Below are 16,823 nucleotides of genomic sequence, written 5' to 3' on the forward strand. Positions count from 1 at the left end.
GTCGTTTTTTATATTACGTGCTTACGTACACTGCGTTTACCCAGATTTATTTAATATTTTAAGGAAATATTGTGGAATTATATAGATATTAAGAAAAGTAATAAACTTTTATTAAATAACGTTTAAATATAAGTTTCCTATTTATTTACCTATTGTTACGATATTTCCATAGATTCTTCCGCTAAAACATCAACGAATATATAAATAAAATTGTCAATTGAAAATGTAAGCATTTTACAATATTCTTCTTTACAAATATACTTACGCATTTCATTGAACATAAAATCATCTTGATATTCTTTGAGAAATTGTGTAGATCTGTTTTCATCGAGGAACAGCGAGTACACACGCTTCACATCATCGATATTGACCTGAAAATACATATTATCTTCACTATTTTAAACATTTTCTTTAGACATTACAGAAATCCGTAATAGTACAGAAATATTATGCATGAGTAATAACATAATATTATATTCACTTCTGTACTCTTTCTACGCCGACTAACGAGAGAAGCGGTCGTAATCAACTGAATCGCATATCTCAATGACGTTTCCAACGCGATTCTGGTAAGAACCGTTAGAGCATCGTCTGCCATTTCACAATCTTCTTCTTCACATCTTATTTTTAGAATTTCTTTCAATTCTTTCTCTTGATAAGGACTAGTTGGAACGATGATCATACGATCTAATAAATCTATTGGAATGCCATGTGGACTTTTGTAATTTGTACCCCTGATTCTTGTAATACCTGTAAGATTCAATGATTAACTTTATATTTATTAAAACAGTGTATATGAATGATGCCATGTAGATACCTCTGTTTGTAGCCATGATAACGACTGGTGCCATTTCATTTTCGAGTGCACGATTAAGAAACGAGAAACATTCAATGTCCAGCATGTGAACTTCGTCGATAAATAAAACGCCTGGAACAATTTCTGCTTTTCCTTCCTCACGCCATTCGGCGACTTTAGCATTTATTTGCTCTCGTACTTCTGATTTAATTTCTCCTGTATCTCCAGAGAATAATGCCAAAAACCCATGGGTTCTACTATTTATAACATCGACTTCGTGTAAGGTTACTGTATGTACGACCTCTTTGCGTTTTTGTAATTCACCCTCAGGACACTGCACAAAGCGAGTTTGAGAACCAGTTGCGTCATAGTCGCGGGCTCTAGTGAATGACCTTCCAAGTCTGTTTATTTTTCCTGTAGCTTTGTCAATTGTAATCACATCTCCAGCTTGTACCTTAAATAAATCATTTTAAGAAACCTTAGACAAGATATTAAAAAGAAATTGTAAATATAAATCATTGATACATATGTACACTAACTTTTTCTTTCATCAAACTGTCAATCATTTTGTTTCCTAAATCATAAATTGTTTCCATCTCTGTTGTTTTCAATGTTAATTTACCAACTTTAGCACCTACACCTGTAGCAGGTCTGTCCACTTGAATTTCAACTACTTCACCTTCTATAATTTCTGTTTCCTCTTTAATTCTAACACCGATTGACTTTCTAATAGCTTGAGTTAAAGCTTCAGTTTTACTCATTTCTAAAGAATATATTTCAGAACCTGCCATTGAAGTAAATGGAGTATCCATCCCCAAAGCTTGTGCCATTCCCATAGCAATAGCAGTCTTTCCAGTACCAGGTTGACCTGCCAACAATATAGCTCTGCCTGCTATTTTACCATCTTTAATCATCTCAAGAACAACACCTGCAGCCCGACGTGCTTTAAGTTGACCAACCATTCCTTGGGATACCTGGAAAATAGCATACGGTTAATTAAAGTAAGTAGCACACTAAGACTATGTGAAATTTTGATATATTACATGACGAGGTTCAAAACTATCATCCAACCCTAAACCTCTAATATGAGAATGTGCACCAATTCTTTCTATTCTTGTGATTTCACGAACTTCTTGGATTTTTGCAGCTGCAACAGCCTGAAACAAAAATTATGTTAATTAGTTATAACAGTAGTGTATACTAATTTTTACACATTGCACCTAATACTATGAAAATAAGTATTGATTAAACAATGGTTGCTATGCCAACTTATTTTACTTGAATTTCAAGATGAAACACAAGAATATAAAATATTATTCTATTTAAAATTGATTCAATATACTATACTACTTGAAAAATATTCCAAAAAATAATACGATAAATGAAAGTATTCTTTATATTCTTCAGCATAACAAATAACTTTCAGATAGGTTAATTGACTTAAAGGAGACAAAAACATGTTAATACGAATATAGTTATGAAATATAATACATCGATTTATAATCAATTAATAAATATAATTTTAACTTATGTTAAGAATTTACCGCCATGTTTGCCGATTTTTCACGTGTTCTCTTTTTACACTATCAACAAAATACGGCTTTTTCAACCACTCTAAGCATGCTATTTACAACGTCATGAACATGCAATAGGAAGGAAACCTGTAGTTGTATAGGATATAACGTTAAGAGAGCCATCTAAGAAATAGATTTGGAACTAATAATTCCGATGTAAAACTATCGGTTATAACGTAATCGAGCGGTAAAAATTTAATTCAAACACTATTAGTAAAAAAAGGAATATATGTATATATAAAGTAACTAACTGCTCTTTTTTATTTATAATATTTTGTTATTTCGATAAATGTTTTTGATAGAAATAACTTTAACCTTTCAATTAAACTATCTTTTAGATAGAATCTCTGCATCGCAATAAACTTTAATTGCGTTTCAAACAGTACTTTATTTGTTAACGCAAAACTTACATTAAAATTACTGTAGCATTTATAAACGATTACAAAGTGTAGACAATTATATCATTATTTTTCTTTCATTCCCATGTATATATATATATTTGCAAAATACTTCGTATATGTACATAAAGAATATCAAAGAAGTATAAACTATGAAATAAAGAAGGTATAAACTATGAATTTTTCAAACACTTACAGCTTTTAAATCTTTTGTCATAAAGACAATGAAGTTCTTTCATGAAATTAACAATCTGACAATATACTATTTCTGTAACCAAAAATAAAATAAAATTAATAATTATAACGAAATATACTTTGTATAACTATAGTCGAATGACACGTAATACACATATCGTAGGAAGGATTTGACGAAGCTGATCGAAAGCCAACGACGGTTTCTTCGAGATATCTCGTGCCATCTGTTGTTGCAAAAGAAACATAAGGCAATGTGTTTATCAGTGAATCGACGTAGATTCGTCATGTTTAAAGTAGTCCGAGAAACCGACTCGGCCCCGTTAAGCCCTTGTGACCTTTCGTAGTTTGTGGTGACCTTCACGGGAGGTTGACCGTGGAACTGTTCGTTTGTCCACCCACTTGCTTTTCAACTGTTCTGTTTTTTCTATTGTGATATATTGTTTTAAACGGAAGTAAGTGAATTCTTAGTACTTGAAGATTATTTATCGTCTTGTGTTTTTATTAAATGTTCGTGCTTTCAACAAAGTTTATTCCGCCGCATGGTCTAATGGAACCGGCAAACCCTTAGAGAAGAGGCAATACTTTATGCTGTCATTGAACTCCGATAGACTTTTTAAAGACACAACGTGCTCCTTTCGATTACAATATTTTTTTTGACGAATTTAATACATAGTAGAAGACTTCGTACTCCTATAATTGCACACGTTCGCATTGATCTTGATCTTCGTCTAGAAATAGAATATTCAAACATCGTTTCAATACTTTAACTGATTTAGAGATGAAACAAAACATTCGTCTCTTATATAGATGTTGTTGTTTATTATCGTATTTTTAGTTATTTAATTGATTTTGTATTGCATTGTTTGTATAGTTTTTAAGAAATAAAATAGCAAATTGAAATTAATGTTGCTTGTTCAAGAAAACATTCAATATGCAAACAAAAATTTTTAACACATACCTAAAAGTTCTGTATATAGAGAAAAATTTTTCACATTAGTTGCAATTCATAAATAGCATTGTAACAAGTAATATGTCTCTATCATTAAAATTTAATACATCATTACTAAAGCAGTTGAAATTCTTTTGTACACCTTAATTCTCCCCAAGACATTAGATGTATTATTGTAAACATACGCAAATTTAAATTTGTTACACAAATACAGGTTGCAAAACAGGTAACAAAATGTCAAGGGAACGTGTATCTAGAAGATTTTATCGTATGGACAGCAGTAATGATTTACTTGAATTTATGGATCGTGGATATTCAGCACAACATGAAAATCGATGGAATTTTGAAGTTGCTTGGGAAGCTGCTAATAAAGGTGTACATAATGCAACAAAGTAAAATACTAATTTCTTCATTTATGTCAATTATTTTTAACTGTTGTATTTTTAGTTGGTGGTATATACACTGTAATACGTTCCAAAGCTTTTGTATCAACAGAAGAAATGGGAGATCAATATTGCCTTATCGGCCCATATAAAGAAACCTCAGCACGTACTGAAGTTGAGGAAGCAGACTTTCCTCATAATAGCCCATTGCATTTAGCTGTACAAGTTTTACGTGATCAAGGCTTTAAAGTAAGTTTATATAACATTATACAAGATATTAACTATTAAACTGAATTAACATTTTAATTGCAAAGGCAAATAAAAATTAAAAAAAAAACATGTAATGGTGCATGAACTTGTTGAAGCAAAACTTGTTATTCTAACACACACATATATATACCTACAGTTACTGAAATATTTTATTATGTACCAAGAATAATGATTTGGCTAAAGTCCAGATACAAGGCTAAAATTAATTCAAGGGCATTTGCCTCTGTAGGTGATTTATGTAGTTATTCTCTGCTCTCTTCTTCTTTGTTGTAAAAATTTTTTAACTGTAAAAACAACTGAAATCTATTTTACCATAAAGTAAGAGCTCTTATTGAGGTGGTAACAGGAACCTGGTTAGTGGATGGAAATCCACAAATCATTCTGTTCGATATTGGAAGTGCAGCATGGAAGTTGGATGAATATAAGCAAGAATTATGGAATACTTGTAATCTTGCTATTCCACATTTGGATATAGAAGCTAATGATGCAGTTATTCTCGGTTATCTCGTTTGTCAATTTATGGCTGAATTCAGGTAAATCTTATATTACATGAAAATCAATCTTATTTCCCTTGTTGCCTCTTTCAAATAATAAGGATGGATTGTACAATTTTAGACTAGCTGCAGAAGGATATTCAGATGTCCCTCCGCGTATAGTCATTCATTGCCACGAATGGCAAGCCGGCGTTGGTCTAATTGCGATAAGAACCAAACACGTGGATGTAGCTACAGTTTTTACTACGCATGCAACTCTCCTTGGAAGATATTTATGCGCGGGAAAGACTGATTTTTATAATAATTTAGATAAGGTATTGTAGCTACTAAAATTAATTTCCTTTTTCTGATATAATTTAAATTAATTCGCATGATTTATTTACAGTTTAATGTCGATGAAGAAGCAGGGAAACGCCAAATTTATCATAGATATTGTATGGAACGTGCAGCCGCGCATTTGGCGCACATATTTACAACTGTTTCGGACATAACGGGCTTCGAAGTGGAGCATTTGTTAAAACGGAAACCCGATATAATTACGCCAAATGGGCTCAACGTAAAAAAATTTGCAGCATTACATGAATTCCAAAATTTGCATGCTGTTAGTAAAGAAAAAATACATGAATTTGTTAGAGGTCATTTTTATGGGTATGTGTTAATAATAATGAATTTATGTAATACTTAGTCCCTATTCTATAAATTGTATGCATTAAATCGCTGTTTTAGACATTACGATTTTGATTTGGATAAAACTTTATACTTTTTCATTGCTGGACGTTATGAATTTGGAAACAAGGGTGCCGATATATTTATCGAAGCTTTGGCTAGACTAAATCATTATTTAAAAACATCTAGACCTGATGTAACTGTCGTAGCTTTTCTCATTTTTCCAGCGCGGACTAATAATTTTAATGTAGAATCATTGCGTGGACATGCTGTAAGTGAGATAATTTTCTGCTTGAATTGAAAAAGGATTACGTTGATTATTGAAAATTTGTTTTCTCGTTATAGGTTACCAAGTCGTTGCGAGATACGATTAACGACATACAACAAAAAATAGGGAAACGTATGTATGAACAGTGCCTATCTGGTCGCATGCCTGACGCACAAGATCTTTTACAGAAAGAGGATACTATTAAAATTAAACGGTAATATTTGATTGGGACCCGTGATAATATTACTTAGAGACAAAAAAGGAAATGGATGTTAACATTTTCTGTATTGTTATAGATGTTTATATGCTTTACAAAGGAATGGATTGCCACCAATTACCACGCACAATGTTATAGACGATTGGAACGATCCGGTATTGAACGGTATCAGAAGATGTAACCTTTTCAATACGGTTAACGATCGAGTAAAGGTAATGTGATACGTACGTTACTCATGTATACGTATCACTGCTTGATTATATCTAACTGGTATCAATTTCACATTGTAGATAGTATTTCATCCGGAATTTCTATCATCGACGAATCCATTATTCGGTCTCGATTATGAAGAATTTGTTAGGGGTTGTCATTTGGGTGTCTTCCCATCATATTACGAGCCTTGGGGCTACACGCCTGCAGAATGTACAGTCATGGGTATTCCTAGTATAACTACAAATTTGTCTGGTTTCGGGTGTTTCATGCAGGAACATATAGCTGATCCAATGAGTTATGGTATTTATATTGTGGACAGACGATTCATAGGTCTGGAAAACAGTGTCCAACAACTTGCTCAATACATGTTTGATTTTGCACGGTTAAGTCGTCGACAACGTATTATTCAGAGAAACCGTACAGAACGTCTTAGCGATCTTCTTGACTGGAGAAATCTTGGCATTGTAAGTATATTTACTATGTAAATTTTAATCTGTAGCCTCTTCGTTGTGATTCTTTGACTAAATCAATTACATGTGATTATTTCTGTAGTATTACCGTCAGGCCAGAATTAAAGCTTTGATTAAAGTTTATCCAGAATTGGCTTCTGAATATGCCGAAGGTGGAGTAGGGCGTTTTAGTTATCCTAGGCCGATTAGTGAACCACCGTCACCTTCATCTTCGAGACACACTACGCCAGCTGCTTCGGTGCACGGGTCCGATGAGGAGGATGAAGTAGACGACGAAAAGGAGGTTTGTGATGTTTTATCTACTTTCTATTTCAAACTTCAATTTAAACATTCAAGTTAGGTTTCGAAATTTGAAATTATTATATTTTGTTACAGTTGGAGGAATTACGCCAAACAGCTGGTAGATAAATGCTAAAAAATATCGAGAAACTAGTGGCGAACAATTATGTATATTAGATGAATACGTGGAGACTTCGCGATAGTAGAGCCAAAAATTTGTTTAATATGGTCTTCCATGAAGAGAATTAACTAAATAAGTCATTCGTTCGTCATACTTTTCACTTTTACAGTTATTCGTCATATGCTCTTGTTGCTTACACACCATACGAGAAATACTCATGACAACATAACAGTATATACAACAGTATTTATATTACATGACAACAAAATCGTTACGAACAAGTCTTCCACGAATTATATTCGCACGTAATGTTCCACTGACCTACGATGAGATTGTTATCTTTTAAAAATTATATTTGATATTATACATACGCGTATATTTAGCGAGTGTTCCTATTGTATAGAGACGGTTATATATTTTTATGAGAATTAGTACAGAAATAAAATTTTTTAACATTTTTAGTTATTGAATTGTCGGGCCGATCAATGTTTTCCTTAGTGATTCTGTATGTTCGTTTTTGTTGATGTGATGTTTTCTGAAAATAAAATTTTTAAATGTATACTTTAATTGGCTTTATACCTTTTTTTTTTTCTTTTACAAGAACGCTGAAGATTTTTCGGTTTGTAAGAATTATTATATTATTAATCATCAACATAATATACAAAACAAAGTGCTAAAAAGTTACATTCTCTTTACGGCGAAATTATTACATTTGGCATTCACAATTACCAAACTGTCTTGTTTCCTGCAAAAACTTTAAAATAAATATATACACATTAAGAAACGAGTAACATATTACATAACAATACGTCTTAATATAACAAGTACAACAATATACAAAGCCGTTAATCATCTTTGCAATCAGTTAAAAAGTATTTAAATGTCTTTGATGATTATTACACTGAGAGAGTGAAATTTTGGAATGGTTCATTACCACGTAAAGCTGGGTAAATATACGAGGAGATGTATGAGACGAGATTCGACACATTTTCCACCTTTTATGTCCGCTTCCATGATTTATACGCTAACGTTCATGTATTACAAAAAATGCTGACATCGAATACAAAATATTCTAGTTCCTAGAATACATAACGATATACTAAACGTGATCAACACCTTCACCGTGAAAGCCAAATATTATCGGCCATGATTTTCTAAAACGATAAGATTAGCATGGTAGGCAGTAGTGACGCATAGTAGCTACGAGTTTATAAACTGAAGAGCAAGAGCACTAGACGATACTGTTGATTTTCGATACATCAATTTTTGTTCGCTAATAGCGTGGTAACGATCGTTTTCATCTTATTTCTCGCCGATGAAAATTGCCAGAAAATATGGATATAACGAGCGGTGAAAGTGATGATCCGTATCATTTAAGAATAATAATAAAGTCACCTCTGTAAAAAGTTGTTCGTCACACTAGCAAAAATTACATGATCAGAGAAAACAATGGAACAGATTTTTCCGATCGAATCATTAATAAAAATAGAAGAAGCGATTCCCGTAAAGCAATACTAAATTGCAGTTAGTTGTGAATTTTTTTTTTTTTTATTCAATACTTAATAAATTATATAACCGAATCGAAATAACTTTAGGCCTATGTCCGATTGAATGATACTAAGGATATGTTACACGTTTATCAACAAAGAGATTAATGATACACGCCTAAAGAAGCAATAAAACGTTCTCGTAGAGAGTACACGCGAGCGATGCTGGTTAAACCTAAATGGCACGTTTTATACATTACATACAATATGAAAACTTTACACAGAGGAAGAAAGTAACTACAATTTATTAAACGGAAAAATGAATCGCGCGTATTGTAATAAACGTTAAAATTGTTAATAATACGTGTTCGTAATACTTTGATTCCTCAATGCAATTCCTTCCTTTGAAACTTATAAAGCCCGTTTTGCCTTCGAATTCGGTACAACCTTTCAACGAAAGTTTACGGTACTTTGTGGAACTTTTGCCTTGCTTGTCTTTCGACATTATTCGCGTGTAAAAATATTTGTAATTTCTATGACAAAATATGCAGTTGCTAACGTAGCTCAGTTTCCGTGTATCCATCGTAAGTTCAGTTCAAATCAATTCATCGGCAAAAAGTGAATTTCCCCGCGCCTGTTGTTCTCATCTTTTTTACACAACTTGCGGTTTATCTCGTTCAAGAATTATATTAGAAATAGAATTAATAGGAGACACTCCCGTGTTATATTCGGCGATTATATTCTATCCGAAGATATAAAACTGTACGTTCATATCCTAATCTTTGACAGACACACGGGATAGGTCTACAAAGCCGGTATTATATGTTTTTCATTCATCTAAATGCGTTAATTAATAATTAGACTTTTCTCGAACTGGCAAGTTTACATCGCTTACTGCATACTTTTATTACATTTTCGTCGAAGCTTTTTATATGTCAGGGAAGGAAGGGAGGTTGCTTTTTAGACCATAGGTATAAACAACCTTTGGTTACATAACAAGAGGACTAATATTATGATATATCGCGCAGTAGTCGATAAATATATATATACATATATATGTATATACATATATATATATATATATATTTGTTTGAAAACTAATCTAAGAGTCTTTAGTTAATTGGCATTTAACGGCGTATGGCCTCAAGATACGAGTGAGTTTCACGCAGTCGATATTTTTCTTTTTTCACTTTTCCTTCCTGGTGGGGCAGAAAAGTTTTAAAATGCAACATTTTTGCTGTCGCGCGTGTCTCTAAATTAGCCCGTTTAATCTTCCGCGAATCTTGTATATTTGGTCGTACGAAATTGCTGATAAATATTCTACTAACTTTGGCTACAAACACCATCCACTATACGATAGAACGATACACGACTATCGCTCAAAGACAAGATCCATTCAAACTCATTCGATTGAAAATTCCGTTGCTTCCGAGAAAAAGAAGTTTCAATATTGACTTTTAAACGACCAATCTTTTCCGTTGAATCGCCAGCTTTTTTCCTTTTTAAACGGCAACGTTTACAACAAAATAATCGTTTCGCGTTATTAAAATACGATTCATACATTTTGATCCTGTGCATTCATAAAATTGCTTCTATTTTCAGAAACACCGAGAGGTGTGAAATTGAATTAAGAACCAGGATCCTCAAATAACTACATGTTCCGATACACTTCTAGGAAGGGGTATTACAGAGATTGAGAGGTGCAGCTTTTATACTGGTGCGTACGGTACCTGGGCACCGTGCGTAGCTAGGTGTCCTGATCGTTCGTTTGCTCCTCGGAGAACTAGCGAATGGACGGATTTTACGTATGGCTCGATTGTGTTCCTCCCATTCTCTGTTGCATCATGTTCAGGAGCAACTCGGAGTATTGTTGCATCACGTTAACGATCTTTCCTTGGTCTTGCCCGGCAAGCAGTTCTTGGAATTTCGCGATCGTCTCATTTATTGTAACATTTTCCGTGTTTCCCGAGCCGTCATGGCTATCACCTGAAACGACTAATCGCAACGTGCGCATCGTTTCGTTTACGGATGATTCAAGGCCACGCAGCATCGTGTCCCTATCAATGCTCACTCGAGACGGATCATCTTCGTTATCTATCGTTAAACGTTTGTACAGTTGCACGACATTGTCTGCTGTTCGTGTTAATTCGTCTGCGATCGTATTGCACAGTTGCGTCGACACTGCAAAGAGCAAATATTTGTTAGTGTCCTAGTCACAAAGCTTTACCGTTAGAGATACATAATTAAAAATGCAAACGTCCTGTATATGCTGTAGTAAATAATTAATTTATTTAATTGGTTTACATTTTTAACGACGCTTTTTTAGGTACAAGCGGATGTTACATGATTTTTTTTTTTTTTTTTTTTTTTTTTTTTTGCACATGAAGCATGTAGTACCCGCTTCACAACATGTAAAAAGGATGAATGATATCGTGCAGCGTGCAGGTTACATCAGTTCTAAAATCCGTAATGAGACCATGCTATTGTGATCGAGACCTAGAGACTTGGGTAATATTCTAACGATGAGGGCTAGTTTCTTCTGGTTTATGCAATGAGCTAAATAAGAATAGTTTCATGATTAATTCTCGAGTGATATCTTTATGACGGACATGGCACGAAAAATTTCAAACTTTTGCGATTATTTATATACAATATTTACATATTTATAAAACTTGTAAATGAATTAAACTTGAAAAGCGATCAACAATATCCGAAGGTGAAGAATTACCTTGAAAAATTAATTAAACATATAAAGCAAAAGAAGGGTCGAAAATAATGCGGTATGTCGGATTTGAAGATGCAATAACGATCTAACACGTTTCTGATTGTCTTCGTTAAAAGCTGCATTATTTTCGTTCGTTGTCAACGACGCTACTACGTTCTTCTTTAAAATTCTGAATGTAACATGTAGCAAACATTATGTACAGCGACCTACAGACTATATATTCTAGTCTGTACTAAAGTTCACAACGATTTTGTCTGAATGGTTTTTCGCTTTGTCATAGCATGATCACTTACAAATTTTTAATACACTGAAAGATTTATTATTTTCACAGGACAGCATTCTCAATAGGTGTCTTTAGTTTACCTAATGTTTTATCCGTGCCTACTGCAAGAGTAAAATTTTTATTAGGTTATAATACTTTAGACAAAAATGAAATAATAAAAAGAACTTGATACCAATCAATAAAACGTTTTAATACGTTTTCAAATTTTGTTATATCAAGTATCGTTATAATAAGTTATAATAATATTTCTTGCAATCTTGCATGCTTACACTTTGGAGAGCGACAAGATGATTGTGAATTGTGAGAAATATACGCGCGTACACGCACGCACATACGCAAAGGGGAGGGGCGGGAAAAAAAAAGGAAAGGAAATTACGGTACTTACATTCAGCACTGGCTACATCGATGGCACGATCGGTATCTTTAACTGGAAGCTCCTGAGGGCTTGGATCCAACTGGTTACGATTGGCTGTCGACATTCTGCTTGCATTCTGTCCTATCGTGCTATTGCCATTGCGACCATTAGTTATAATTGTCGTTGATCCCGATCTTCTCACTGTAGTACCGGGTAAACTTAAACTGCGAAAAGCACATCAAATATCTCGATAATAGAAACTGTTCGAAATACTGCGTTAAAGATTACGTTTATACGATAAAATTTGACGTACTTTGCAGCAGAATGGTCAATACTGATACTTCGAGGCCTTGGAGGAAGCGCTGGTTTTCCACCGTTTCCGTTAGAAGAGGTATCTTCCGAGCTTGAATCTTCTTGATTTCCCACTTGACTTAGATTTACTACAAAATAATACGGATAGAATTTTCTCAAAAACGTACTTTAGTTGCTACAATTTTCGTTATCTCTATAGACATTTACCACTTGAATATGCTCCCTGCATGCCTCTCCTTCTTAGGACCGAATGCAAATTGCTATTAGAAGAGGAGGTTGACTTTATTTGGTGATTAATTTTATTTTGTGAACTGATTGTTGGTCTCATTAATCCACTGATTCTGTTACTTCCCGCTTGATTGTTCCATCCCCTGTTGTTCCCTGCTCCAACGTCTGATTCGGAATCGCTCTGCAAAGATTACCGTTAAAACATATCCTCTATGTTTTGCGAGTTTTATTACGGCGTAATAATTTACAAAAAATGTACCTGATTTAAAACGCCAACGCTGCTGCTTCTTGTCATGTGAGAAGAATGATTCTTCGTCGAAGCGTGCCGCGACTGATTCCCGCTATTTGCACTTCCTAGTCCACTTCTCGCTGAAGCGTTCACGTTCTTATTACCTACTTTTCCTGAAACTATAAGTAGCCGTTAACAAAAATTCAGTCCACATGAAACTTCACCTACGTTTATCGATAGATTCTACGTGAAAGAAAGAAAGAAAGAAAGAAAGAAAAGAAAGAAAAAAAAAAAAGGAAAGAATTTCGTTTCGTATATTTAATACAAACGAATAAACATGTCCTAAAAGAACATAGCAAGAAATGACAATAAAGATATTCGATATTTTGAATAAAATTGCAGTATCGATAAAGACCTTTAACGCAGCCAACTTCAAGTCGATATCGAAAACATCGAGAACGCGATCGAAAACATAATCAAAATATCGAAATATTGATTGAAGATTCTACATTATAAGGGGGTCGTTCCAATGCAAATTCTAGAAGATCATACAGATTTGTGCCGTGACCTTGACAATTAGTAGAGGGCTGTTTTAAATGTGGCGTCAAAGAGAATGGCAGCAATGAAACAATATTTGAGAATGAAAATTTTGCAGGACAAAGTTGTTTGTCAAGATTCTCGAAATACATCTAGATGACTGTCGTTGGAAAGACCCTCATAAATGTGGCACACAATGAAAGGGTACCTTGTATCGGGCCATGCAGTAACCTATTTGGCGGGCTGACGGAAAGATCACTCAGCGAGCAGGCACGTCGCATGCCACCCCCCTCTTCTTCGCTGTCAAAAACTTTTGACGAGATTCGCCCCCCACTACTGCCAACTGTCGACAACAACACGCACACACATGCACTAAGCTACGGTTCTTTTTCCCTTAACTCAAAATTTTTAATTGTGTATTTGTCATTGATTCTTTTTTTTCTGCCGACTACACACTTACCTCCAACACTTTGCTTTCCAAAGTTGTCTCAGATAGATTTATCTTTCAGTTTGAAAGTAATGCAATTAACTGAATTGAATACTATGAGCACTATCGTGTTACGAATTTTTAAAATGCCGAAATGAGAAAAGCTGTTTTCTTTGCCTTTCATGCATATTGCGAAAGCAACGAATTAATTATGAAACAATAATAACTAACGCATAATTAAATTTTTGGCTAATATATACAATAAATATAAGAATTTTAAAAGTAGCTGTTGCGTTTTGATGGAAAAATAAAGATAAAAAATATATATATATATGTTGAATATGCAAAACAAGTATAAAATTCAGTTCAAAATCAATCATGAAATTTTATACCGTGACTGATTTTGGAAGAAAATTTCATTAATAAAGTAAGGCATAAAAGAAGATTCGACAGTAAGGTAGGGAAGCGGGATAAAACTACATCATAAGGACAAAACATGCGTCGATATCACGTATATCATGCGAAAGGAAAAATAAGAAAATATTCGTAAAGCGTTCAAACTGAAAAGTACATGATCGCTGTTGTCTTAAAATAAAATAATCAAATAAGAATATTTTGAAACGAATAATGATAAATGTAGAATAATACTTTACCGACGATGTAACTAAACTATACAAGGTAACATTCACATTGAGAATACAAGAGAAAAATGAACACGGCTGAACAATGAAAAAATTTTGCAATCGTGCTGCTAAGTGTTATACCATGGTATTTACACGATTTACACGAGTTGTCGTTACAAAGTCAGGCAGACATTTAATGACTCGTTCCTCGATTTTCTTGCCCGATACAAATTCTCGATTACCAGAGAATACGTTTCTTACGAGTTTTTCTTTCCTTTTTTACGAGATGTCATGCCTTTCGCTTTGTTGCCGCCATATTCTCCTCTCTGGGCATTGAGATCGATAATCGAGCAGCGAAAACATTACGGCGAGAATTTGTTTCTCAGCATCCAGATAGGAACTATGTACTACGTAACGAACGAAACGAACAGAACGGGAGAACTATTTTCTTTCCCTTGGGTCGTTTAAGTACCTGTGTAAAGATGCTTGGTTGGTAATATAGCTTGATTAATGGTGGGCAAGGTTTTAGTCCATTTCATGTGACTCTGGCAACGCGAGGCAGGCGGCCACATTCTCTTCGGTGAGTTGGTACAGCTCGAGGCTGACGTCGAGGAACCGCTCACTCCATCACCGATTTGTCCATGGCAGATGTGTCTGCGCAATCGCTATCTTCGCCCCCGGAATTGAATCTTATGTCGCGTCTCAGGGGACAGAATCTACCGTCTCTCTCCGCCTCCAATTTGGCAAAATTCTCGTTCGTTTCCTGACAATGCGACATTCGCAAACATTTCTCCTTCATAAAGTACTGTTCTCTCCTAACCAAGTTCTCGAATTCTTTAGAAAGTAATTTCACGGTGCCCTCGATAGCTCGTGTGATCCTGAGATCGACGCTTGCGTCCAAATTGTCGATGCGTTCGTTCGTCATCAGTAAGTTTGATACATTTTGCATCCCTGTCGTTTGCAAGTCGCAGGAGGTACCACCGCCAGGTTCCAGAGAGTCGTAGGTTTCCTGCGTGTCTTTTGTTGGTATTTGATTCTCGAAGCAACAGTGTCGATCTCTCTCTGCGCGGGAAGAGTCTATTTGATCCCCTTCTATATCGTGCGTTTGATAGCTCTTTGTCTGACGCGACGAATCGCTTGTATCGAAAGCATCATACATGGCACCTTTGTCGGGTCGACGAGTCTGCAGGCTGTAAAACTTGGTCTTCGAGTCTTTGTCTTCGTTGGATTGCAAAGAATAGTTGGGCGATTGTAGCAACTGCTCGATTCGTTTGGAAGTATGCAAAGTTTCGGTTCCATCGGGTTTTACGTCGGTGTCGCTTCTCGCTGATCGATCTTCAGCATGAGATTTGTTCGCGTAGTCGTCGGAGTCCGTGGACATAACGCGGGAAGACTGAGGCGACGAGTCTACGTATTTGTTCCACGCAGGACGTGCCCTGTTCCGCATACTCTGCGTCCGAGCGGAATTTCGTTTAGGCTTTGGCGGTTTGTGTGCCACGAAGTCATTCAGAATCAACATCGAATGCGGTTCTTTAGGGACTTTCAAGCTGTTGCTTCGCGAAATAGCGTCCGATTTAGTTCCGATTCTCATCTCGACGTTTGTATCATTTTGATCGTTGAAGTTGAATTCGTAATAGATGCACGTCGATGGTTGCGCGTTTTCTTCCGAATAGTTGCTCTCGTTTCTCACCTTACTTATTCGAGTGTCTTGAAGGGATTTCGATCTGAACACAGCTCGACAAGACGTCAAGTCGTTCGCGTTATTTTCCGCATTATTCGATTGCTCTATTACGTTGTTAGGATTACCGCTATACGTTTCCGAGTTTTGTCTCTTTCGTTTGTAATGGGAATCGAACAGCATCTCCAACGGAGCAGATTTTACCAAGGAATCCGAGTCGTCGGTCAACACGCTTTCCGTGCTTCGGTGGTCGATATTTTCATGCAGTGGAAACATTTGATAATCGGATTCGTCCGTCAGAATGCTCTCATGGCTTCGGCCAGCTTGTATCTTTCGTCGGGACAGGAAGAAGCTCGCGCTGGAATGCCTATCGTTGTCATAGTGACTGTAGTCTAAAATCTCGGCGCTTCCTTTCGAGAAAGACTCGATCGAAGCATCCGATAAGATACTCTCTTGGGATCCGGTTAGGATACGTTTCGGGAAATTCTGATACGTGGAATAATTTCTCTGGGAACTTTGCTGATGGTCTATGTGCATGTTTATTTGATAGTCGCTGACGCATCGTCGAGGAGGATTCTTAAAGTCTCCTTCCAGAGAGTCGTCGCTGAAGTTCCCGTTCCCTTCGTCCCCATCGTCCAGAGCGTCG

General features: G+C 35.4%; 3 protein-coding genes across 3 annotated transcripts in view; 1 reads left to right on the forward strand and 2 right to left on the reverse strand.

Annotated features, from left to right (window-relative positions):
• Positions 1-6: 6 nt before the first annotated feature.
• rept (RuvB-like helicase 2 rept) lies at positions 7-2,420 on the reverse strand. Its single transcript, XM_017899121.1, has 7 exons — positions 2,341-2,420; positions 1,840-1,953; positions 1,336-1,770; positions 818-1,250; positions 482-750; positions 266-371; positions 7-181 (listed from the first exon to the last, which is right to left on the reverse strand). The coding sequence occupies exons 1-7, from the start codon at positions 2,344-2,346 to the stop codon at positions 156-158; spliced, it is 1,389 nt and encodes a 462-aa protein (XP_017754610.1). The 5' UTR covers positions 2,347-2,420; the 3' UTR covers positions 7-155.
• A 713-nt stretch (positions 2,421-3,133) lies between these two features.
• Positions 3,134-7,793, forward strand: GlyS (glycogen [starch] synthase). Its single transcript, XM_017899149.1, has 12 exons — positions 3,134-3,415; positions 4,127-4,285; positions 4,360-4,544; positions 4,902-5,098; positions 5,181-5,373; positions 5,445-5,707; positions 5,786-5,996; positions 6,071-6,207; positions 6,290-6,422; positions 6,501-6,887; positions 6,976-7,176; positions 7,269-7,793. The coding sequence occupies exons 2-12, from the start codon at positions 4,147-4,149 to the stop codon at positions 7,299-7,301; spliced, it is 2,079 nt and encodes a 692-aa protein (XP_017754638.1). The 5' UTR covers positions 3,134-3,415; positions 4,127-4,146; the 3' UTR covers positions 7,302-7,793.
• A 337-nt stretch (positions 7,794-8,130) lies between these two features.
• The window catches only part of Wdr62 (WD repeat domain 62), a 91,315-nt gene continuing 82,622 nt past the window's right edge, over positions 8,131-16,823 (reverse strand). The window contains 7 exon segments of the mRNA XM_017899151.1: positions 8,131-10,961; positions 12,174-12,367; positions 12,457-12,583; positions 12,663-12,864; positions 12,943-13,091; positions 14,972-15,119; positions 15,122-16,823. Coding sequence (XP_017754640.1) covers positions 10,582-10,961; positions 12,174-12,367; positions 12,457-12,583; positions 12,663-12,864; positions 12,943-13,091; positions 14,972-15,119; positions 15,122-16,823 — 2,902 coding nt within the window. The 3' untranslated portion in view covers positions 8,131-10,581.

Source organism: Eufriesea mexicana, unplaced genomic scaffold (assembly GCF_001483705.2).
Source record: "Eufriesea mexicana isolate 0111107269 unplaced genomic scaffold, ASM148370v2 scaffold793, whole genome shotgun sequence".
Taxonomy (NCBI): domain Eukaryota; kingdom Metazoa; phylum Arthropoda; class Insecta; order Hymenoptera; family Apidae; genus Eufriesea; species Eufriesea mexicana.

Coding starts and splice junctions, on each gene's coding strand:
- rept (XM_017899121.1), bottom strand. Junction 1,771..1,839: donor ATAGTTTTGAACCTCGTCAT/GTAATATATCAA, acceptor GCTATTTTCCAG/GTATCCCAAGGAATGGTTGG. Junction 1,251..1,335: donor ACAGTTTGATGAAAGAAAAA/GTTAGTGTACAT, acceptor GATTTATTTAAG/GTACAAGCTGGAGATGTGAT.
- GlyS (XM_017899149.1), top strand. CDS start 4,147: ATGTCAAGGGAACGTGTATCTAGAAGATTTTATCGTATGGACAGCAGT. Junction 6,208..6,289: donor GATACTATTAAAATTAAACG/GTAATATTTGAT, acceptor GTATTGTTATAG/ATGTTTATATGCTTTACAAA. Junction 7,177..7,268: donor AAGTAGACGACGAAAAGGAG/GTTTGTGATGTT, acceptor ATTTTGTTACAG/TTGGAGGAATTACGCCAAAC.